Source organism: Musa acuminata, chromosome BXJ3-1 (assembly GCF_036884655.1).
Source record: "Musa acuminata AAA Group cultivar baxijiao chromosome BXJ3-1, Cavendish_Baxijiao_AAA, whole genome shotgun sequence".
Lineage (NCBI taxonomy): Eukaryota > Viridiplantae > Streptophyta > Magnoliopsida > Zingiberales > Musaceae > Musa > Musa acuminata.
The window spans coordinates 22,304,043-22,322,500 of record NC_088349.1 but is presented as its reverse complement, the minus strand read 5'-3'; the positions used below and the strand labels follow the sequence as shown (position 1 = coordinate 22,322,500).

Here is an 18,458-nt window from a genome sequence, read left to right as displayed (position 1 = left end):
TGATGCACCCCCTGTGGTTTTGGATGTGGATGCCCAGGCTCTGAAGAGGGCTTTCCTTAGGTTCTCAAAGACGATTAATGAGAATTTAGCACAAAGAAAAAAATATTTGGATGATGGAAAGAATGGACCTCTGCACTGTGTCGTCTGTGGCAGGTTCGATCACATTGAGATATTTTTTCTTTCCTATTTTGTGTTCTTAATTATAAACTTTCAGTTTAATTTCTTTATTGGTTAGTCTTCTCATGCATGCTTGGTATTATGCTTCTAAGCCTCTATAAATTTCTGCAAGGTCTCCTAGCATTTCTTATCTGTTTATGTGTTGATATATGTGAACACTTCACTGTGGTTAGCTTATATTCTTCATTTGTTATGCATTGCTGCACTTAGTTGTCATCCTTAGGTCTGTTATGAGCATAGTGTACGTACAAATTCATGATCATCCATTAGCATACATATTATGATGCTGGTATGATTTATTTTGATACAAATTCATGAAAATCCATTTGCATACATGTTATGATGCTGCTATGATATATTTTGATTGCAACCATAGTTGACCACATTTTCTGAATCACATTTCTTTTCTTCTCTCCCTCCTTTTTCTATGTTTACATTATAAGCCAATTCCTTTTTTGCAATATGTAGACTTCAAAAAAGCATTCAGTATAATTTGTGCCTTTTTGTATTTGTTTTAGATATATAATTGCTTCTTGTTGCTTATTGGCATAAAAAGGGTATACCCGGTGCATGAGGCTCCTGCCAATGTGTGGTCTGGAGAGGGTTCATGTATGCAGCCTTATCTTTAAATACTTAAAGAGGCTGTTTCCACGACTCGAACCTTGGTCTCCCGAGTTGCAAAGGAGCAACCTTATCATTGTACCAAGGCTCGCCCTCTTGTTACTTAATGATATATTATTCAATATTCAAATTGTGACATAACAGGCCTATAGATTTTGTATTTGACTTGACCTTGTTTAATCGATGATTATGCTTGCTAATTTTTCTTGTTTGAATGATTACACTCCTTTGATGTACATCTATATTTTATAGACTCAATGTTTGCATGATTCTATTTGTATAGAGGTAATTATGCATGCTAGTTTGCAGTAATTTAAATAGGCGCTCGGGCGCTTGCTTAAGCGCTTGGGCGAGGCGAGGCGAGGCCCGAGCGTCTCGTGTGTGCACCAGGTGGTGCACTTCAATGAGGCGAGTGCGGCGTCGCCTGGGCGCTCGCCCAAATGCAAGTGCTGGGCGCTTCGGGTGAGCGCTCGACTCTACTAGGCGAATCGAATCGGTTTAAGGCTGGTTCGGTTCGTAGTTTCTTACCTTAAAACCACGCTTCACTCCTGCGCGAGCTCGAGGAACCCTAGCGCTCCTTCTGCCTCCGTTGCCGACACTTTCTGTCGTTGCCTTCGTTGTAGATGCAGCGGACTGAGCCTTCCTCTGTTGTCGACGGACAAGTCCGACGGCCCCCGTAGCTTCCTTTTGCTGTTGCATCCTTCCACTATCGAGGGAGAGGACCACATGTTCCTTCGCCACCGACGGACGCCCTCTGGAGCTTCCGTCGCTGTCGCTACTGTTGTTTGTAGCTTTCATTGCTATCACCACTACTGTCTGCAGCTTTCGTTGCTGCCGCTGTTGCTTTCCACAGGTTTCGCCGTTTCCGCTATTGTTGTGTGCAGCTTTCGCCATTGTCACTGCTACTGTCCGCAGCTTCCGTCGCCACTGCTGCTACCGTTCGCAGCGCCGTTGCTGCTGATATCGTTCGCAGCGCCGTTGCTATCTCTGTTACTGTTAGCATTTTTTTCTCTTCCCTTGAACTTTAAGTAATATACTGTTAATAGTATATTAAACCATTGTCGCTGCTATCGTTCGCAGCTCTGTTGTTAACAATATTTTCTCCCCTCTTTAACTTGAAGTAATATACTGTTAATAGTATATTTTTAATTTAATATTATATTTTAATTTAAATAATAATATTTTTAATTATATTATTTATTTTTTATATTTTAATATTTCAGAGAATATTTTTTTTTCCTCTTCTAACTTAAGTAATATACTGTTAATCGTATATTTTTAATTTAATACTATATTTTGTTTAAATAATTATATTTTAAATTATATTATATATTTTTTATGTTTTAATATTTTAGAGAGCCTCGCTTCTCTTGGACGAGCGCCTAGCGCCTCGGATGTTTTGGGACCTTGACGCCTTTTGACGCTTAGCGTTTTTTTAATTACTGCTAGTTTGTATCCTTGAGCCCACTTGAGATTTGCTCACCCCCTTTTTTTGCAATTGTCTTAAATCCCGAGTTTCATTTTTGTTAGTCCACCAGTGCTAGAAGATCCAGCACATGAAGATTTGGGTTTATGTTATCATCATGTACTAATTATGCTTTTGGTGGCTCTTTAGCTTGGTGTAAATGACTATTAGTTATATAATTAGGTGAGTGGCTACTATGAGTGGGTGCACCAGCACTCTCCTATATGAATATGTTGCAAACAATCCAAGAAATGAAAGCCTGTCAAAATTGGATGGTTTTCGGTATGCTTCATGGTCTTTTTCACTCGTCGGTGAAAGGGAAGGAGAGGGGAAGAAACATAGAGAAGGAGAAGATGGAGGAGGAGGAGAGAGAGGGGGGTTGTCGGGTTTAGAGAGGCTTGATGAATGTCTATTATGAGGGTAGCTATCAGGCAGGAGGGCAATGGTAGAGGAGGAAGAGAAACTGGGAGGGTGGGGGTTATGGTGGAGGAGTTGAAAGAAGGATGGGACAACGAGAAGGAAGGAAAGGGGGAAGAACTAGAGAGGAGAAGAGGGAGGAGGAATCGAGTAGGAGGAGGGAGAGGGGGGTTGTTTTGATTCAGGGAGGCTCCATGGAGGGTAGGGGCTTTCGGGGAGGTTCAATGGTTGTAATGATGCTGGAGGAGGGGGAGGAGAAAGAGGGAGAGCATGGTGGGAAGGAGAGAGAGAGTTACCACAAGAAGATGCTGTTAGAGGGACGTCGTGTGAGAGGAAGCTGCTCACACGTCATTGGAGCGCCTCCTTTGCCACAAGAGGAAGCCGTTTGCATGCCACCACTCCAGAGAGGAGGTCGGGATCGATCTTGTGTCTGATTGGAGGGTGAGTGATGGTTCATCTGGTTCGATCAAACTAGGATCCCTCTCATTTGGTTCGATCAAATCAGGATCCTGCTCATATGGTTCAATCAAACCAGGATCCCTCTAATATGGTTCGATCGAACCAGGATCAGTTTAGGCATGTGCCTGAGCTGTGTGATGTCTGGGCTCAGGCATGCACCTAGGCCACACCCAGTTGCAGTGCTTGCCCGACCTACCATTGAGGCCTTGCCTTGCCTGGGCACCTGGTGACTTGTAATTACGAGTACCTAATTCTGTTTGCTGGGATGTGTATGCATATGATTTCTTTTTCTTTTTTATTTGTAATTTGATTTCTTGTTGATTTGGTTGTTCAACATTCCATCTGTTCTTATGTCCTCATCTCTTCTAAATTCAAATACTTGTCACTGATTGTGCAAAGGTTGAAACTGGGCTGCTTAATATGATATAAATTATTGAAGGCAAGAGGGTTAAATATGCTAGATGTCATCTGCTCGAATAGATATTATTCAGATTTACTTCTTGCTCTCTGTATTCTTAGTAAAGACATAATATGCTAGGAAGTCTAGAGTCCACTGAAAATAGATAGATAACTTTTATGTTGTTAGCAGTATGGCAGTAGCACTGGGTGTTAGTTGGAAGATTATAGTTCTCTAAATGTTTCTTCTAGTATGCGACCATCACACATTATCTTTATCATGCTGACCTGTGTGTTCTGTGATCGACACAAAAGTCTTTAATACATGCATATATGATCTGACGTGACGGTATAATTTACCAAAGTGTTTGGACAAATTTTGTATCTAGCTACGTCTCCTACTTCTACTACCTTTTTTATCATTTGCAATCAGTTAATAGCTTGGATATCCATTTTCCAGATATGAACATCCTTTTGACATTCTTGAATGTCACCAAATATTGCATCTTTGGAAGTGTGCTTGTGCTTGAGTGCCAAGTAATACAGTTTTGCTAGAGGTGGTAGTCTTACTTGAATGCTTTAAATCATCTGCATTTCATTTTTCCAGGGTACCTGTTGTGTTTACGGGTCAGATTCAGATCAAAATCTTGATATATTGACTGCTTGGGTATTGCTCAAATGTACCTTTTGTTGATTATAAGGTTAAAATTGATGTTATCCGGCAGTTTTTATGAGGGTTTTAAAATAAGGGATTTAATTTAATTCATTAACCGAACCCGATGTGGGTATCTGGTCAACTGAACTTGGCCTGTTAGCTGATTAGGACAGGGGGCTAACTATACCCTTTTTTTTCATCTCTACCTCTGAATTGCTGTACCGCCTGAGTCAGTATGGTATGGCAGTACATACCAGTCCGACTCGCCATCGAGATGCAACTCGCCCGAGTCCTTGTCGGCATGCCCCAGCGTACCATGTGTCGATGTACCAGTCAGTACAGACCGATATGTACCGTATCGACAAATCTTTGAGACGGGTCCAGCAACTGCAATGGTGAACCCTGATCTCTACCTTGCCTGACCTGGTCTATTCCCGGTCCATATTTTTGCTCCCTGTTGGCAGATTCACTGTGAATTGGATCCTACTTATGCATCATATGAACACGTATCAATTCTTCTTTTCATGTTGAAGTTTGGAAATCTTCTAGTGTGCATCGTTTGGTGCAATTTTAAGTACATTCAATCTTTTGCAAGGTACATCACATGACTTTTGCTACACTATTTTGCATTGGTCATAGCTGTGTAATATTTCATTTGTGTTTGTGCCATTGTATGAGTTTGTGCCTTGTAATGCCACTTTGATGTGTATGTGCAGATTCAGTTGCTAATCCTTTTAGTGAATCAATGTCTAGATTTTGATTTACAGGAAAGGAGATTTATAATGAATCTGTCTGTATAGCCTGAATTAGATTTGAAAAAAAATAAATGATTTTTTGTTCAGTCGTGATTGTTACAAATTGGTCTTTTCTGGCAGCCAATGCTAATAATTGATTTCCCTTTTAGATCATTCTGTTTGTTCATGAAATTTGGACACCAATTTATATGTTTTTTTTTTTACATTTTTTATTGTTAATTGGAGGTACTGGACTATTCAAATGATGAATGATTGTCTGTTTTGCAAATTGGCTCGGAAAATCAGATGAAGGCATTACTGGATATAATTTCTGGCCTGACATAGTGGCTGAAAGTAATGAGTCCTTAATTTGGTTCTTTGTTCCTTTTTCATATTCCCTCAAGAATACCTACATTTTTTTTTTAACTTTAGCTGTATAATTACAAAGTTGGTGGCCAAGATTATTTAATAGCCTTCAAGAGGGAATTTGAAAATAGAAGTGAAAGAGCATTTTGCGTAAATTATATTTGCCATTATCTATGGAAAAACTATTATAAATCGAGGGAGACATATCCTTTTTCATTATAATGTGCATGAGGTGTTGGAAACTCGAGTGCTGCTTCACTGAATGGTTTGTGTGCTTACAAATGTGCTTACATATGCACTTTCGTACTTGAACTTTGTAAATACATATCCAATTCTTTGACAATGCCGCTTTGTCTAGATGGGGATTTGTACTGTGAACAAAGAAGGCTTGATGATTAAGCTGGGGTAGCATAGAGTTTATTCTTGAATAACAAATTCAGCTGAATCCTTAAATAGGCAAGTGTCACAGTCTGTTATGTTTCTACACCACAAATTACATGGTCTTTTCTTGGTTAGCCATGCCTTTTAGTTTGTAAATTCTTGTGTTTCTATTGTGACACTTCAGTTTTAGGGTTTCTGCCTCTCCGACAACATTTAGCTGCTGTAACTTTGTGTTTGTTTAAGATTGTCAATTCTAACTTTGAAGATTATTGGCTTTGTTAAATTGACAATTTTCACACAATATGATCAAGCTGCTGATGTTGCTTCAACATTTTAACTAAGGTTTATTGCATTATAGCTGTCTAAAGAATTTCATGGTACCTTAGGCCACTTTGTGCCGTCATACTCATTTCATGATTCTCAATCTCTGATACTGGTCCCTGGCTGGACTGTTATAATTCTCGGGCATATCGGTACATTGTATGCTAGTTTGTGCCATGGTACTGGTAAGGTGGGCAAGAGAAAGAGAAAAAGAAGAAGAAGAGGAGGTGAAGTACAACTGGCAGTAGACAACGGGTGGACCAGCTGTGCAGTGGGCAGCGAAGGCTTGCCCTGCACACAGCAGGAGGGCAACAGCAATTGCGAGAGAGGGAGTGAAGGTTTAATAGGGTTTTCAAATAAACCTTGAACTGGGGCTGAGCCACCTATAATGGGCTGGTCCATGACCTGGATCTCTGTCAGACCGGTATATACTGTTTAAGGTCCTGACAGTTCCTTAGATCATGTTCATTATTATGTTTCTGTGCCTGCATGTATCTCTAAATGTACTGAGCTTGGTTCTGTATGCATTCTCTCCCAATTTTCACACCAAAGTGCATAGGCATGTGCTGGCGTAAGTCAGTTAAGAGAGCATGGTTCTTTCCTTTGCTGGCATTGGTGTCTTAGGCATTATTTTGACCTTAGGTTTTGATTATTGATGTTTTGTACAGAATCCATGTTGGTTACAATTAATATTCCTACAGGTTTGATAGGCACTGTTTTAACCCTTAGATTTTGATTTTAGATGGTTGATTGGTACAATCCATGGTTATAACTATCAATATTCCTTTCCTTTGGTTTTAAGTGTGACAGTTTGTGAATCTAGATGGTCGATCAGTATCTTGTTTGCCAACCCATGGTTGGTACTGTCTATAATTCTTTATTTTGTGTTTTACTCTGGCAGTAGTACATATTAGTTGTCATATTTACTAGTTTCATCTTTTTGTGTTTCTTCTCCTTTGTATTAGAATGGCAAATGTATTATAATGTTTTCTTCTCTTTGTGGGCACTGTTGTTTCTTGAGCTTTTATGCTCATGTAAGCTTTAAAGGAAAATACCATTAAATGTTTGCATCTCAGTGAAAATTGTATTCCTATTCGTTGTTGTCATTAATATTATTGATGTTATTTTTGTTGTTAGTAATAGTGGCCATGACTCAATTAGGGTTTGCTTGGGCAGCAGGATTTGTTTGGAAAGCTGTTGTAATTAAATAGAGCGATCATCTTGTTGGAAAGTTGGAGTGTTCGTATTTGCTCATATATGCCATGGCCAATTCTTTTAGCATATTCTTTTTTCATAGTGCAAACAGGTTTGTAGCAACTTTTCTGTTTTACTTGTATCTTCTATTGTGACAAACTATACTTTGAGATTTCCCAGCTTAGTCTCACATTGGCTGTGCGAGGAGAATTGATTATATTTATAAGGCTAGATGAGTTAATAGTAGTCTGCCATACCGAATCGTACTGCCCGGTATGGGCGGTATGTACCGGTCCGATAGGCCAGCAGTACGTGGACCGCCCGGTACTTGTCCGCACTGTAGCACTGTAGCAGTGCTACAGTGCTCGATGCACCTGAGTGTACCGTTCGGTATACCGTACTGTACCGGTATCGAGCCCAGGTCGAAATACCGGTACGGTACGGTATTACGAACCTTGGTTAATACTATGTTTGGATTTAAGCATTTTGAGTCATATGGTTCCAATTCCATGTCTATCAACTTAATGTGTCAATCTTCCCATTTGATATGAAAGTGGATCTTGTATTGAGCAGTGTGAGGATCAAGTAAAAAAAGGATTATTTATGGATGTGGCTGGAAGCAGATCACAATATGGAATCACCATTGAGCTAAACATCATTAGGGTTTTATTCTGGGCCATGTTTGGACCTTAACAAAAACATCAAACCTTAAACAAGGGATATTGTAATACTCCAGTGTAGTTCCACATCAGATGTGGGCAGATGATTGATTAGGCTTAAATGAGCCCTTTACTATTAACTTGGGGGATAGATGATTGTACTACTATTATCTTGGTCTTATGACCCTAGGTTATTAAAGTTAATGGTTCAGTCTTATCTTGCTCAGCAATTTCCAAAATGTTTGTTCTTATTTTTAAATTTAGATTAAACAAGAAAGGTTGCCCTTGTGATTGAGTAATTTTTTTTTCAGTATCCCGTGAGTGTTTATATTAGTTTGCTATCATTCAGTTGAAGAACATTATATGTTTGAGTTTGCATGTCAGAGGAGATATTTAGAATAGTATTTCTGTATTTTGTTGCTTGGGGCTTCTTTCTGTGAGCCTCAATTTTCTCTTGATTGTTAAATTGTATTGGGCTACGATTGCTAGATTTGTTGCTAATCATGGACAAATTCTTTTAGCATCATCCGGTTCTATATTGTTTTAGTTGTGATGTTTTCTCTGCATTAATGAATGTGTTGTTCTTTTTTTCTCTCCTCCAATTCCATTCCCCTTGGGTTGTGTTGGTATGCTTCTGTTGATCCTCTGAAGGGGAAACTGGAATGGAATGTTTAATTTTTCTTTTTTCTAGATGCAATATTTAGGATCTGATGCTGCTTGATCGGTTGCTTGACATTGGTCATCAAACGTGTCATGAAATGAGTACCTGTTTGAAATTCTTCCTGCCATTTTGATGAACTCCCATAGTCGTTATATGATTACAGCTGTTCAGCTTACTCATGCATATTCTTTTGTTCCTCTGTTGGAGGGAGATCTCTTGTCAGAGGAGTTATATTGACTTCCTTTTTTCTTTCTCTTTGGCATTAGATAACTATGTTGCAGAATAGTATTTTTCAGTTGCTGATTTGGTTGTCAGATGATACTTCTTTTGGTAGCACATTGGGGTGATATTAAGTGTGATATAACCCTGAATCTAATGATTTAGTGAAATTGTTTGTATTAATATCAATCAGGAGGATAATATTTCTTTTCATTTGTAGTGCTATGCTTTAATTATTGGCTTCTAGTTCACTAGGGGATCTTTAACTTTTTTGTTATTCTATGTCCTTGGTTTGCACAATTACAGGGCCTCTAAAGACTTCGCTGATGTGCATGGGCTTATCATGCACACATACAGCTCACAAAATGCCGACTTGCGTGTTGATCACCTTGGGTTACACAAGGCCTTGTGTGTGCTTATGGGATGGAATTATTTAAAGGCCCCTGAAAACTCCAAGGCATATCAATTATTATCTGCTGATGATGCTCAAGCAAGCAGGGAAGACCTTATTATATGGCCCCCAACAGTGATAATTCATAATACAAGTTCAGGAAGGAGAAAAGATGGTCGCATTGAGGGTATGGGTAATAGAGAGATGGATAATATACTTAAAGGTATATATGATTACTGATTTCATATTTCTTTGAATTATAAGGACTAGAGTACTTCGAAGAAGAAGAATCAGTAACTGCGACCTTTATATCTTTCATGCCTCAATTGTTTGCTCAAATGTTGGTCAGTCCAAATTAATCTGTTCAAGTCATGATTTTTTCGACTTGTTCAGACAGTATTAATGAGGTTTTGGTAATTGCTCTGTTCCCACTATGTCCCTTAGTTTTTTCTCTTCTCCAAGATAAGTCATTATCTTATCCTAGCCCCTAGGCAATCTGCTTCTTGTTGGTTCTTGACCTATTTTATGATACTTCTATATACTACAACATGGTTTGTCTTACTGATCCGTACCGGTTTATCGATCGGTTGTCAGTACAGTATGTACCTACATATCAATACATAGTACGGTGGGGCATTCTGACAAACTAGTATGCATTGTCTATACCGATCCCTTATTGGATAGGTAGATACCACCCGTACCGAGCGGTGTGCCACGGTACAGTGAACCTTACTTTACAAGACCATCCTCTTAAGCTGGTCTTTTCTATCATAACATATATACATGTATGTTTAATTCTTACTTCTCGAAACCACGTTTTAGTTCTCTCCCTTGCTTCCATTCTATGATAACTGTAGTATTTCTCATGACCCATAGACATTTCATGACTGCTCCTGTAAGGGTAATCACTTTGGTTTTATATTTTGGTTAAAAGTATAACATTAGGGCTCATTTTTGTGCATCATGTATCGACTACAAAAATAAACTTCTATGAGCTTTATATACTTTTTCTGCATATAATATTTGAGCTTCAAACAAGGTCTTTCTCTTTCCCTCAGACTTCATAAGACTTGTACTTTACATAATCAATACCAAGGAATCAAATACTAGTATCAGTACCTGTCCTGTAATCCTATTGGAGAGGTATGCATAAGATGGTCCTGTACAGTGCACCTTTGAAAACAAAAGAGAAGTTTATTAGAATGCCAGTATTTGTCCATATAGTTGGTTCATTGATGCACTGATACCTTGACAGATTGGTATGTATTGACTGCCATCGTCCATGGTTTCAGATAATAGGTTTACTGACTATGCTCTACTAGTTTGATACTGTAGAGGTTTCCTGGTACACCGACAACACTGATTGGCAACAACACATTAAATGATTTTTAGTAAGTATTTACCTCTTGGTCCAATATCATTTATGATAACCGACTGGACCAGTACGGTACCATTATACCAGGTAGTTTATTGACCTATGTCACTTGGGATGCGTTTGAGAATACATTTGAAATGTGCAGGGAGGGTCCAATGCACATTTCATATGTGACTTGGTGTTTGATAATTTCTTTTCAAATCGTAGTTGGCTTAGATGCTGGATTGCAAATGCTCAAATCGTATTTCAGCATTTGCGGGATGTTTATGAAATTTTTTAAAATTTTCAAATACCTTATGACATTCTCTAAAATCATAGGATTGCCACTATGTAATAGAAACACTAACCCTCATTTTCTTTCTCCCTCTCTCGATTTTTTGTCGTCGCCGACTCCTCTCATGTCTTCTATAAGGTGGAATCTTATTTATTTATTTTCAAATATTATTTTACATTCATTTATATAATTATATTTTTGGGCTGTACAATTTTTTTTTATAAGATTACATACATTCATTTATTTTATTTTATTTGTTTACTTACTAATTTAAATAAAAATATGTATTTACTTTTGCATAAATATTAAAAATGTTAGAAGGGTAAATTTGTCATATAACATTCAATGGACTTTTGGAATTCAATATTACCAAGAAACACTTACGTCAATAAATACTTTTTTCATCTATTGTTTACAAACACTCAAAGTATTCCACAATTGTACATTCACTCAAATCCCTTTCTCCAAATGTACATTAAAAATACACATGTGTTCCCAAACACACTCTTAGTATCAATGAGCACTAAAATGAAAAAAATTAAAAAAATGAATGTTATTGGTATATTGTTATTTTGCATGTGATTACCTGCTAGGAAGTTTCTTGAAGTTGTTGAGGTATCTGAGTTACATAACTAAATTATTGTGGCCAAGCATTTGCATGAGCAATCACCATTTGCTAGCCAAGCTTCCTAAAAGTGGCAGAAAATTAAGGGCATCAAAAGTATTATCACATCACTTTTGATGATTATCCAAGTTAGAGTAAAGGCATTAGGCAGACTGACTTTAGGTTAGAGTGTAGTCATGTCTGTTTTTAATTTAATCTTAATTTATAATAGTTTTGCTTTAGGATTTTTAGCTGAATTTTATCCAAGGACTATCATCTTGTACCAATCACCCATTCCTGGTTGGTCTGATATGTATCTGTTGGTACTAGTGGACTGACACAGAAGGAGAAGAGGAAGGAACAGATGGTGCTGGTTGGAGGAAGATGGAGAACAAAGGGGAGGCCATGGAGGAAGAGGAATGAGAAAAAGGAGGAAGATAAAAGGAGGAAAATGAAGGAAAAAGAGGAAGCGATGGAGGAAGAGGAGTGAAAGGAATTGGTGGTCACAGTGGGTGGCGAGCAGCATTAGGCTACTCACGGGCAAAGAGGTCTTGCAAATGCAAGCCCTAAACCATTTAATAAATAGTTTTCTTAATAAGTTGAATTGGACCGTCCAAAATCAGGGTGGTCCGCATATTGGTTCACTCACGGACTGTACTTATCGCCCATTTTGTATCAGTCCAGGCAAAATGGTGTTCTATGTTTTTATCTATGTTAGGTAATTTTATCATGTTAGTCTTATTATTTACTTTTAGAACTTTTTTCTCTTACATATGAGTTGAGATTTGTGAAAACAGAAATTCAATCTTTGGTATTTGAGTTCCAAATAAATGTAAGATAAGCAGTGAAATAAGGTGTCTCTGGTGGAGTTTTGTGAACAAAAATAAGATTTCTTTGGCCAGCTGCCTTTTTAAGTTGGATTTATGACCTGAGTGAAGGGAGGATTGCATATGGGTCTCCCCTCCCTTGATTATAAAAATGCCCTCCCTTGATTATAAAAATGCTTGTATGTAGCTAATAGTGTAATAAATTTGGCAAATACTTGCAAGAATGTCATTCTTGCTGTATGTTTGCTGTTGCTTTACTATAGCAGCAATAGATCTGCTGTGTAACACTAAAGTAGCCCCATTTGTCAATTACACAAGCTTATGTTCATAAATTTTATCAACTGTGTCTTTATCATCATTTCCTTGATCTGATATTTATTAGTGTTTTTTGTTAATAATTATCACCAGATGACCTCACTTGCACTTTTGTATGTGCTTCTAATATTTTGTCTTCATACTTAATGTCTACTGATCATAGACCAATATTAGTGTTTTTTGTTAATAATTATCACCAGATGACGTCACTTGCACTTATGTATGGGCTTCTAATATTTTGTCTTTATACTTCATGTCTACTGACCATAGAGCAATATTTGGAACATTGATAAATGAGGATGTCCCTTTCTTGTTTTACATAGCATGGAACTTAGGTTTGATTATCATTACTTGAAGTTGATGGGCAATTTGCAGCATCACAGGATGCTTGAATGATCACCACAGCAAAGTGTGGTTGGGCAGTAGTGCTGTTTTGGATGTTAAACATTATTTTCAAATTTAGATTGCCACTTGCCTAGCATTCCACAAGTCATTGTCTTGGCCTATCAGAAGAATGCACCTGCATGTCCCTAAAAATTTGTGCCTTTTGGGATGTGCAAATGCTTAAACTGCACTTAAATGTTACCCTTCCTCAATGTCACCCTTCTGATGCTTTTGAATGTTAATGTTGATACCCGGGACTTGTGTGAGCATGCAAGTTAAGCATTTTTTATGATGTATGCAGACAAAGGGTAATTTATCTATGATGAATGAATATACAATTAGTAGTATGGTACTGTCTTTGGTAATGGCTTTTTGTATATACTTAGGCTGCTAGCACATGCTTCTCATGGAGACAACTTTTATGCTACAGATCACCGATTAGTGGTGATGAATGGAGTGTTGGTCTATTATATTGTAGATCACACGGGCAACAAGTTTGATATTCCCTGTCTGTTTCTGCATGTCATGTGATATGAGATGGGCAGAACTATTATTCATCCAGTCTACAAAACAGTTTAAACATATTAGATGTACTCATGCAGTATCTTGATTTTGCAGAATGCTGGTTCAATAATATGGACCTGTTGTGTCCCAAGTAGATCTCTTGTTTGTTGTTTATTTATTTCTTTGGTTTTCTTTACAATCTATTGCATTGTGTCATCCAGACATGTAGTTCTTCTCCAGTAAAGTAGCATTTGATGTCAACTCAATAGTGACAATGGATTTACATAGAGATATGTAAAGTCAGGTTATCAGCAAGTTGATCTTTAGGATCTTTAGCTAACTAACCTGAGCCTCTGATAAAAGAATCTTGCGTCTTTCCAACTTACAGAAAATAAAAACACCTGAAAATGATGACAGCATATCAGGCGAATTTCCCTTATATATGCTTTTTTTTTCCTGTCTGCTTCATCTCTGTCACAATAGCTTTCCAAGTGCTTCAGAATTTCCTGCTTTAGTGAACCTACTCGAACTCATCTCCAAGCCATAGTTCATAGCTTTCTCCTGTTTCCCCAAGTAAATTAGTCCAACATCTTCCTTACATGCTCCTTTGCTTTGGGTTTTTCTTGTTTGACCAAGACTTACTACGAATCAGATCTACTGCATATAAGTAATGTCTAATTGGTTTTTTAAACTAGCTTCTTATCTTGATTCCAATTTATCTTTGAATCTGAATTTTGACATTCTAATACTATTGGTACATGCTAGATAACCTTTGAATATAGTAGTACATCATTCTTTCTTTGATCTCTGTAGCTTGTACCAACTAAACCTGTGTGCTGGATGCTTGTATTGGTCTGATTTTTTCAAGGATATTCGTAAATACTCATTTGTAGATATGCCATATGCTGAATGATGTGTTTGCATCTAAAGAGAGACTATTGTTGCTCTTCCCTGCCACATTGAATACAAAGAAGTCTGATTAACTTTTGAAAACTAACAAAAAGATAAAAAGATGAGATGGAATTTGTTTGGCCATGTTTTGGTTATCGTCTCATTATTGATGTCATATTGACTTGAGGTATCTTCTTTAAATGGGCTGTGTTACAAAATAAGATTAGGTGCGTACTCGTGCCAATTGAGAAGTGCAAGTGTACAAAGCCTTACCTCTAAATATAGAGAGAATGATTTCATGACTCGTTCTCCGGTCTTCCAAGTCATAAAGGACTGTTGTCCCAAGGCCTGCCCTCACAAACTAAGATTAGGATGACACATATTTCTTTTTCAGCAAAATCTCGAGCAATAAAGGCTAGTGGTATGCACTAGCACATATGGATTCAAAAAACCTTTCAAGGTGCTTTTTGATATTAGTAATAAAAAAAAACACAATAGTCTATGACCTGCACCTTATAAATTACATATTGTGAACTTTAAGTGTGAGATTTCTATTCTTCAATGAGAATAATAGTGACACCAATTATTTATATAGAAAAGGATGAAAGTGCCTTTTGAGCACTTCAAGTCACTACCATATTATATTTTCTCTTCATATTCTTGGGTTTATTTTCAGAACTAGGTTTTGGTGGCGGCAAGTCGAAGTCAATATATGGAAAGGAGGGCCACACGGGTATCACAATGGTGAAATTTGCAAACACTCAAGCTGGGATGAAGGAGGCTGAGCGACTGGCAGATTACTTGGAGAAGGACAACCATGGACGTAAAGGTTGGGCACGTGTACAAGCTTCTCAGTCCGGTGGTGATGATAAGAATCCCACACTGGTCAAAACTGATGAAAAGACTGGTGAGAAGAAGAGGGTCCTATATGGATACCTGGCAACCGCATCGGATCTTGATAAAATTGATTTTGATATGAGAAAAAGGGCTGTCATCAAGAGCAGAAGGGAACTCGATCTATCTGACTAGTGCAAGACATCCTTCAGATTTTGCCATGAACCTGTGCTCACTGCTGGTGTTCTTCATGTCAAGGGAACATGTGTTTCTGTGCTTAATTTTCCTCTAAACAGATTGCAATGTAATTTGGAAAAATAGCTACTTGGATCAGGATGGCTCTGCAGGTTCCCATATATTTGGTTTGTTGTGGATTTTACCTCGGCTACGATAGATGTAACTAGGACCATTTTTAATGTCATCGAAATATGCCATTTGTGCATTCAATTAGATGTTTCTGGGTGTGATCCACCGATGCAGCATCAGGGAATCATCAATCACGATTCAAGATGTAGGTTGTCTGTGATATTTGTATGCTGAGTCTTTTTATTGATGAATGAAATTTGGGTTTTCTTTCCTCGGGTTCGCAGGTTTTGCTTACGGGTGACTGTTTCATTCTGCTGCCGTGATGATATGAGTAGACCTGACCATGATTCTGGAACCATCGGTTCCGATTTCGCAGAAATTGAAATACGAACTGAATTGGCAAGGGCCGGTTTTGAAATCAGAACCAGGTTTGGTTTGGCCGATTTCGATAATGTTGTAATATTTTTTTTTTAAAAATTATAATTTTATTTTTAAATTAAAAAAAAATTGATGTACACTCATAATGACTTTATTAGTGTAAAATGTATAATAATGACATAATATAAAATTAAGTAAAACTATAAATATTTAATTACAATTGTTGTTGATATTTTGGTTTCGATAATCCTTTCCATTCGTAAGTTGAATAGGATGTCATTTTCTTTATGGATGATCTCTTATTTTTTATTAGTCCTTTTTTGTCTTATCGTCCAGAGCTTCCAATGATTTGGGAGGTTATGTTCAATTTGGTTTCATCTAGGATTCATTCTATGACTTCCAATGGTTTGGAAGGTTATGTTTGATTTGGTTTCATCTATAATTCATTCTATGGCTTCCAATAATTATGACTTCCAATGATTTGGAAGGTTATGTTTGATTTGGTTTCATCTATGATTCATTCTATGGCTTCCAATGATTTGGGAGGTTATGTTCGATTTGGTTTCATCTAGGATTCATTCTATGGCGTTGAAAGCTTTTTGACAACTACCGTTGATACGGGAGTCACTAGTATTTGTCAAGATTAGAAATGTTATTTTGTATGGCACCCACCTTTTCAAATAGGAAACTCTCTACCTATAATATTGCCACCAAATTTAAAAAAAAATTCTTAGATATATATTCGGAGTTGGAGTTCGAGGATCCCCTTAGTTTTTTTTACCTTTGTACTAATATTTTTTTCTTTTAAAGATTTTACTATCCGGCTAACTTGTTTGATAGATTCAAAAGTTTCATACCTAACATGTTCTTCTCTACTATAATTAGTACTATAATGGTCATATAAGTTATTAATCAATTATTTAATATCCCTAATCTTATCACTAATATCAACATCTACTCCTAAATTTTCATAATAAATGAATAAATATTCACCTAAGCAATAATACTATATTATGATGATAAGAAATCGATGATTTTTTTTAAATAATTTATATATTTTAATTTCATAGCCATTATTATCTTTTTAAATCATAATTATTTTTAAATTCTTTAAATGCACCAATTGTTACGATCAAGAGTCGGCACTAAGAGGGGGGCTGAATTAGTGCAGCAGTAAAATATCGTCGGTTTAAAAACTTTCATATGATAAAAACTGATTTCGACGTAAACCGATTTCGGAAGCTTAATAACTTGGAAGCGTATGAAAGCGTAGTGACTAGGTAAAGTAATTTGCAATATGTAAATGGTAAGAATAAAATACAAACCAGAGAACATAGTAGTTTTAGAGTGGTTCGGTCAACGTGACCTACATCCATTTTCGGCGAACTCCTTCGACGAGATCATTGGCATCCACTAGAGGCCTTCCTTCAATAGGCGAAGGCCAATCACCTTATACACCCCTCTTCTCATTTTCATGGGTTTAGGAGACAACCCTTACAACCACACACACTTCTCTCTAAACAGAATTCTAAAGTTGAAGTGGAGGAGGAAAATTATAAAGAGATTATAGCAGCGTTTTCTCACTATAAAACTCTCTGTGCTTGTGTGCTTTAACCAGGGATGAGAGGGGTATTTATAGGCTGCAAGTTGATTCAAACTTGGAGCCTAAAACTTTCCCATCCCGGGTTCCCTAGGCATGGGCGGTACCACTGCCCAGTGTCAGTCTGATTGACAATGCCCTAGGCGGTACCACCGCCTTGTCACAGACTTAATTGGTTTCGCCTAAGTCGTGCGGCACCCTTGCGTGTCCGTCCGCAAAGGTCAGCCACCCATGGTCCCTTAGGACCCACAAAAGAGAAAACGGGTTAGAGAAAATGTCTTACTCGGGATCCACAAGCAAACATTTTCGAAAACACTTCATAGACAATGCAAATTACAAACAAACTTTATAAGTGCTGAACAGTTGCACAACAAAGGGTCAAAATGGTCCACTATAGACCAAAAATCTCTTAAAGTGTCCACGTGACATAACCTTTATTTACAAGCCTAAAGCGGCAACCAATCCAACTAAAATAGAACTATTAAGCCTTCGGTCGTCCCTCTATATATTTTGCAAAGCATGAACATACCAAAAGATACGGACATACATAAGCATTACATTAAACATCCTGTTTAGAAGTTTGTCCGTGACATTCTCCCCCACTTATTCCTTCGACGTCCTCATCGAAGCCTTTGCCGACACTGCAAATCCTTGCCTTTGTTGAGTCTTCAATCTTCTGCTCCAGTTGTAATACGCCTCCTGACTCCCAACTGCTCTCCGCTACTATTTTTGAGTAGTCGAACCTTTGATCCGCCATGCTGCTTCAACTCGCCAATGACTCTAACTCTAGTGTGGGGTAAGCTGAGTTGTGTTGATCCCTGTTGGTTCTTGTAGATCCTCCAGATGAAGGAAAAGACCATCCTTGCTATGTGCTAGTCTCTCAAATGCCTCATGCTGCTTGAACTAGGTGGATGCTTGTTAGAGCTTTAACGAGCATCGCCTCGCAAACTTATGAAGTTTTGGGTCCTTCCTCCACAAAATTTGCTCATTAACTCTTCTTTCACTTAGTTGTCACTTCCAAGTAGATTCGCATCATTTCCGCTTTCGATT

The 18,458-nt window shown here is 37.7% G+C and overlaps 1 protein-coding gene across 1 annotated transcript in view; it reads left to right on the top strand.

The window, feature by feature from the left end:
* Positions 1–15,571, top strand: part of LOC135629438 (uncharacterized) — a 16,518-nt gene extending 947 nt beyond the window's left edge. The window contains exons 1-3 of the mRNA XM_065136789.1: positions 1–153; positions 9,032–9,339; positions 14,967–15,571. The exon at positions 1–153 is cut by the window's left edge and continues 947 nt beyond it. Coding sequence (XP_064992861.1) covers positions 1–153; positions 9,032–9,339; positions 14,967–15,319 — 814 coding nt within the window. The 3' untranslated portion in view covers positions 15,320–15,571. The remainder of the gene's footprint in view (positions 154–9,031; positions 9,340–14,966) is intronic.
* The last annotated feature ends 2,887 nt before the right edge of the window (positions 15,572–18,458 follow it).